This window comes from Antrostomus carolinensis, unplaced genomic scaffold, assembly GCF_000700745.2.
Source record: "Antrostomus carolinensis isolate BGI_N321 unplaced genomic scaffold, ASM70074v2 scaffold7026, whole genome shotgun sequence".
NCBI classification, from domain to species: domain Eukaryota; kingdom Metazoa; phylum Chordata; class Aves; order Caprimulgiformes; family Caprimulgidae; genus Antrostomus; species Antrostomus carolinensis.
In genome coordinates, this window is record NW_010321077.1 from 34,224 (window position 1) to 41,397 (window position 7,174).

Sequence of the window (7,174 nt, forward strand, 5' to 3'; positions counted from 1 at the left end):
AGAGAAGCTGCAGCCTAAATAAAAAGTCACCATGTCCTTAAGTTGTTCAGAGTACTCCTTTAGGCTTTTCAGGGATCCAGTACAGACTCCATGCTCATACATTCTGTACTGTAGGCAGTCAGTTCTAGTGAAATAAGAAGTTATCACAGCTTTAGCATATTTTTTGAAAACAAGGTGAATTATTTTAATTTACATTAACCTAGTATCAAACCACAAGATATAGCCTACTTCATCCATTTCTTTTCTTTCTGAGTAACAATTAAACAAACACGTGCAAAAACCCCAGAATACCTTATTCTGCACAAAAACAACCCAGTAAATAGGGCATGTTAGAGTTTGGTATTTTTTAGGTTTTATAGGTAAATGTTCCTTATATGTATCTTGTTGCAGGGCTTCAAAAATTAGGGAGCTGTTTTAAGTCTTGTTTTTAGCATTTATTACAGGAGTACATCTTTTAAATTTCAGAGGCCCTACAAATATCATATGGTCACGATGCCTGCGTTACTACTAAATAAACAAAGGTAAAATCTTATTATTTAATTCTGCTGGCTCAGACTGCAAAGTATTTAGAAATTAAACAATTTCACTTTTGCATTAGAGAAATACTTGTAACACTGACAATTATCGTAACGTGTTTCTCAAGAACAAGACGATCAGGCTGTTATACTTGTGCATAGTTTTCATTCAAAGGTATAACTCCAAGAAAATCAACCTGTTCAGAACGTGCAACAGTGTGAGCAGGCTGTTCCTTGAAACCCTCCTAATCACCACCAGCCTTCACTGCAGTATTTTGAGAAGCAGAGTTGGTCTGTAGTTACCTGATATCAGAATCCTTACTCAGAGAAGGACATTTCCAATCACCTGGTTTACTTCTGTATAGCAGCGGCAGGGGTCCATCATTTGCATGGCAAAACTTCTCAAAGTCATCAGCCAGGGACTTGTGCAAAATCACCACATTGGCCTGTTTATAGCCTGTAATTGTGGAAGGTAGGAACGACTGGTTATTCATTCAGCTTTTTGTTTGTGAAACAGTAACTTTTCTGTATAGATTTCTTTAGATGGTCTATAAAAAATTACCTCAAGGGAATTCTTGATTCAGAAGTCTGTAATTAAATTAAACAACTTTGTGAAATGTTTTTGAAATCATAGCTAGATGTAGTCTGAAGTTCTTCACAGCTAAAATAGTTGGCAGATATGGGTAGTACTAGAATATGAAGACAGCATAATTACTTTAATAAACACTTCTATGAATCCATATATAAACATAATTTATTGCCTAACCTGGGAAATTAGTGTTCTATAGGAAAATGCTTTACTTGCGTATGTTAGCACAGGGCCAAAGGAAGGCTGTCACATACCACAGTTTTGCCATTTTTTTTCATTTAATAGCAGGCTATAAATCATGGCCAGTCCAACAGTAAACTCCTGGTATCTTGACATTATGTACCCCATTCTTTAGAGTTTGTTGGCTATGGAATTTTACTGCAGGCTGCAACTGAACAGATATAATTACAGCTCCGGAATAAACTCTTGCCTGTCACACTGAATCTCAGTCATTTCTACTATTTCTAATTTAGAAAACTAAAATGAACAGAACTGCTACAGTTTCTTCACTTGGACTCAACTTTGATTTAAAAGACTGTTGACTACTACCATGTGATACCTTCTAAAGACATGAACATTTCTGCAATGAGTATCAATGAAGAAAGCTCACATACATTTATTTAGCAAATCTTATTTTCTATACAGTAGTAGTTAATGGTCATTTTAATTTTCCTGCATGTAAATACCAGCTGTTCAAATACAGAGAGGGAATTTGGAGTACCACTAGTCTGGGGTGTATAAGACTGAAAACTAACAGTCTTTAACTCTGGTATTGATACTGTCTTGAAAAGTTATTACTGTGTCTGATATCAGACAGGCAAGTAAAAGGCTACATAGAAGTTCTCACTTTCCTAAATATTGCGGTAGCCTGTCAGCCAAGAAGCAATCATTTAGTTGAAATCAATGATATACCTTAAAAGTCTGTAGAAAATCAGCCAAATCTTACTCTTGACCAAAGCTAACAAAGAAAGCAAAAGATAAAATTCTATTCCTGATTCAAAAACGCAAAGCAAAGTCTGAGGTAAGCATTTATTTGCATACTGAATGTGCCCACAAACTGCTCTCTTGGGAGTACTCAGCACAAAAAATCATTTTATTACTAGCAAAAGTTACTAAATACAGAAACAGTTTCTTGCTAAATACAGAAATACATTTTTGTTAAATAAACATACTAAATTTACCACTGAATAAAATACTGTATTCAGTTCCCCCTCAACTTCATTCCCCGACATCCATATGAAATCCACAGGCGCTTTCTCCTGTGCTGGTGATATCCACAGACTCTTAAAACTATGGTTTTAGTCAGTGCATTCACCTCTGACAACACTGAATTTAAGATACTAGTCTCAGATGAAAGTCTGAATCTGTAGGTAACTTTGAGATATTCTGTAAACTGAAGAAGTTTCATTATAACTCTTTGACAGCCTCATTGCTCCTGCCAACTACTATCCTTACTTTCTCAATAGATGAAAATATTTTTCCCTTCGCATATCAGCTTATATATATATATATTTGCATCGTGTATCCATCATTACAAATATATTCACAAGCAGTGTTAGTGAAGCTGGACATGCTGATCAACCCATGCACTAATTCAACACACTCATGTCCCGGTTCAGAGAAGTTTAGAAAAAGTTTCTAATTTCTTTGGTGAATGACAATGAGGGCAGTGAGAAATAATTATTTTAGTAGTATATCACCCAATAACGGAAGACAATTTTAAGGATTCTGAGAGATTCTAATTACCCTAGGTTTTTTAGTTAGCGCTTAATGGAGCTGTATGCTCATGTCTAGAAGTTTGAACTTGTTTTGTATGTAAACAATACTTTTCACAAATGTTAAAATTAAAACATTTAGAAGTACTGCAGCAATACATGCGCTTAAAAATACAGTTGGGGCAAACTGCAGATTATAACATGTTTTCCATTAGTATTTTTCAAGATTTTATAAAATAACTCTTAATGTTCTTATGCTATAGTAATGCTACTACACACAGCTTTGTTGATCAGGTAGTTGCCGCAGTATTTTTAGTTATGTTAAAGTCACAATTTAAAGTTGATTGGAACAATGACACAGACTTCCCTGCTTCTATAAAAGTTCAGCTATGACAGGCAAGACAGAAATAAATTTTCCAGAATGCACTCAGTTATCTGACTATAAAACTATTTTTCCCCTCCCCCTTATAATCCCTAGTCTTGCTGAGTCAGTAATTTCCAACTTCTGCAACAACTGAGGCAGAAAACTTCTGTAACTATATGTCTCTAATTCTTCCCCAGAGTGATTCTGATGCACTACACAAAGCAAGGTCTCTGTGAAGAACACAGCATGTCACCCTACAAATGTGATAATAACATATGAAAGAAAAGCCAGATTTGGTTGAAGATTTTTCAAAGATTTTCTGGGTCCATAATTTCTCACTGACATAACTGGGAGCTGAGGGACACACTGCAAACTTTGAAAACAAAGTCCATGTACTTTACACAGGTAGGATGACATATTTTCTCTGACATAGCTTTATGACTTAAGAACAGTGTCAGGTGCTTATAGTGTGATTTCAAAAATACCCAAGTGACTTAAGAACGTAAGTCAATATTTTCTTCTGTTTTACTTTTGTGCTTTTGATATTCCTACATTCCTTCACAAACAAAAAAAGAAAACACACAGCTGTGAATTTAAAATGGAGCCACTTTTGCACTTAGAGCTGTTAGGTTTACTTACCCTCTGCCATTCCAGAAGTACTACTAATACTGAGCCTGTTGCAACGAATTATTTTTCTTAGCACATGGGGAAGGAGAGATTTCAAGCCTCCTGTCAAAATCATCTCTTCAGCCTTAACAGAAAGATAATTATAAATTTAAACACAAAGCACATTTATTTTTTGACATTTGAAATTCTGATTTGTGGATAACTTAGCTTACTTTTCTTCCTTGTGCTTCACCAAAGTTATCATCACTGGGAAATTCCAAGTTATTATCCAAAAGGCAGATGAGAGTCACAAGGTTATTTCACTGACATTTTATGACTAAATGCAAACTGAATCTTTATAAATAAATTAGCCAGAAACATGCATTCTAACATTCAGTACAAAATGCAAAGTTTTGCTGGCCTGTAATGTAAGAAACAGATTCCCCCCCTCCACCCCCTGCCACCCTGATAAATATTAATATCCTAGAGTATTCACTTTTCCAAAATTCCTTGTAATTCTGCAATTCCACAAATGGATTAGCCTACCAAGCTATAATCTGCAATGTTACTTCTCTGTTCAAAATGCTTTTAGATAATTAGCAATACAACCTTGTGGTAAAGAGAGAACTACGTTCAGAAAATGTCATTTTAATACATTCCACATGCATTATATTTTTCAAACATTAATTATGTAGAAGTGAATACTCCCATGGCTATTCTTCCACTAGGAAAGGAGACATAGATATGTTTATGTCACTTGTCACACAATCTGGAGTAGGAAGAGGTAAGTACGCTAATTACAATCAATATCTGTCTCTTTGCGTCTTTCTGAGATTTAAGATTTTAAGATTTTTCTGCAATCTAGTCAAAATTCACACAAAGTTCTTCCCTCAACCTAAACTACCTAATAACCAAAAAGGGTTTATTACATCACTATTATGAAAAAGTAAAAGATAGCTCAGAGTAAAATAATAACTTGGGTACTTATGATTTTAACCTTGGGCATGTTTAAGTAAAAACACTGAACTATCCTCCAAGCAATCAAATTACCAACCTCCAAATTTTTCTTTAATTCAGAAGAAGCCATTCTTGATGTCATTCATAAGATGTAATAAATATGATAGAAGCTGTGCTGCTTTTTTAAAAAGATGCCAGCAAATTAATGTACAATGAGATGTTACAACTTTCTAGCAAAAGTTAACTTTTCTGTTAAAGGTCTATAGTTTTTGTACTATAACTACGATAGTACAAAGTTTCACTCTCACAGTGGAGTGGAATATAAGGGAAACATTTTATTGTGAAAAAGTATACCTCTGAGCAACTCACTCCTTAATTAACTTGAAGTAAAAGTACTGATATGCTTTTACTGAAATTACACTCTCATCACAGGTTATATGTCCAAAATGTTTCCCAAAACTTGCAGAATCTGAGAGGTTAAGTTGGGTGCACTGAAATTTAGAGTAAACTTCGTATATATTCTTAATTCTGAAATCTTCATATAACATTGTCAGCCAAAAGAAAACAGTCTGGATTTTTTTTTCTGAACTGTAACTTACTATTTTCTAACTCTTCTCATCTTTTCTGCTTTTACATTAGCTCTGTATGCTGCACAAAAAATCGTCTTTGTTACAAAATTATGAACAATTCCAAATACACACTTTAAAGATAACAAGAAATTGAATTTAGAAATGTAGCTGAGCTCTAATCCAGGCCTATAAGTGTCAATTTAAGAGACTTTATTATTACTGCAAAGAGAATTTTGAACACCAGTCTGGAATTATTCATTCAGGAGATTTCAAATTATATATAGTGATCCTAATAAAAAAATCCAGGTGTATTAATTAGATTCTTTCAGATTGTTTTTCTTTATTTCTGAGCATCTTTGAAACCATCTGTGGTGGTTTGGCCCACAGTGGGACCATGTGGTCCTGCATTCTCTCCCCCAACCTGGTGAGATGGCATGGGAGTCACAACAAAGGGGCCACGGGATTAGGATGAGGACAGGGACGGCTCACTCAGCAGTTATGGTCACGGGCAAAACAGACTCAACTTGGGGAAGAAAAATCAATTCAATTCGTTGCAAATCATCTGAGTAGCGCAGTGAGACATAACAACCACATCTTACAACATCTTCCCCCACCCCTCCCTTCTTCCCAGGCTCAAATCACTTTGCTCCTGATTTCTCTACTTTCCCCCTCAGTGGCACAGGGACAGGGAATGGGGGTTCAGTCAGTTCACCTCTGCCCCTCTTCCCAGCATGGAATTCCAGGAACGAGATGTTCCAGAGCAAGCTTCCCATGGAGTCATGGACCTCTTCGGGCTCAGCTCCCGGCTCCAGCATGGGGACATCCACGAGCTGCAGAGAGATCTCTGGTCCAGCGCACTTCCTTACCCGCTGGCTCTGGGGTCCACCCCAGCTCTGGCATCGAGCGACTCTTGGAGTCTCAATTCCAGTCACACTTGCCCTCAGGCTCGGCTTTTCTGCTCCAGCGTGGAGTCCTCCATGGCCTACATGTGGGTCTCTGCTCCTCTGTTGAACCTCCATGGGCTGTAGGGGACCTCCTTTGTCTTCTACTCCATGTGATTGAACTGGGTGTCTGAGGTTCTCTGTCCTCCCCCTGTTCCTCCATCCTCTGGAAAGGAAGCTCTCTCTCTGGCTGTCCTTTGTTTAGGCCGATGGTTGTATTTTGTTCAGGTCAATGGCCTCTCCTCCAGGTACCACACCTACTTCTTTTCCGGTTCGCAGAGGCGTTTCTCTCACTTGCTCATTGGCTCACTTGGGCTGGGGGTTACGCCTTTGGAGCCAGGGTCAGCTTGATAAAATACCTGGTCAGCTTGTTGGAAAAGCCTGACTCTCCCCTCATAAAGTGTATGCCCAGTAGCAGAAATTGAAGTACCTACAGGATTTTATCAGCAAATATTTAGGGCTCTAAAAGTTTTAGGTTCCTATGACAGTAAGTGGCTAACAAGCTACAGGGCTGTGAATATCAGTAGTGCGGAAATGTTGGCTGTAAGTACCTTGCAGAAACACTGGGGCTTGTAGTTCCTATTTGTGAACCTAGCCCCTAGCTGCAAAGCAATGTATATCTCTGATGACTGGTTAGGAAGTGAATAATTTAAACATTAACTTTGTATAAAAGCAGACTGATTAATCTCTTTCAGATGAGAGAGAAATCTATGACCATTTCCTATCTCTGGAGTTCCTGTGGTGATTTTATAAAACTATAGGGAAAATCCAATAGGATTAACATTCCGAGTTACAACTTTAGACCACTGTATTTGCTATACAATATCAGTAATAGATTATCCTGATGTTTTTCTTTATTAGTTGCTAAATTTGGATAGTCGATAAAAACTGTTAGATGCTCATAGTAAAACCTAGCTT

At 37.0% G+C, this 7,174-nt stretch overlaps 1 protein-coding gene across 1 annotated transcript in view; it reads right to left on the minus strand.

The window, feature by feature from the left end:
- DGLUCY (D-glutamate cyclase) overlaps positions 1–4,888 on the minus strand; it is a 27,245-nt gene extending 22,357 nt beyond the window's left edge. The window contains exons 1-4 of the mRNA XM_010169782.2: positions 4,844–4,888; positions 3,823–3,934; positions 819–972; positions 1–124 (exon numbers count right to left, since the gene is read on the minus strand). The exon at positions 1–124 is cut by the window's left edge and continues 75 nt beyond it. Of these exons, the coding sequence (XP_010168084.2) occupies positions 1–124; positions 819–972; positions 3,823–3,934; positions 4,844–4,888 (435 nt within the window). The remainder of the gene's footprint in view (positions 125–818; positions 973–3,822; positions 3,935–4,843) is intronic.
- Between the last annotated feature and the right edge of the window lie 2,286 nt (positions 4,889–7,174).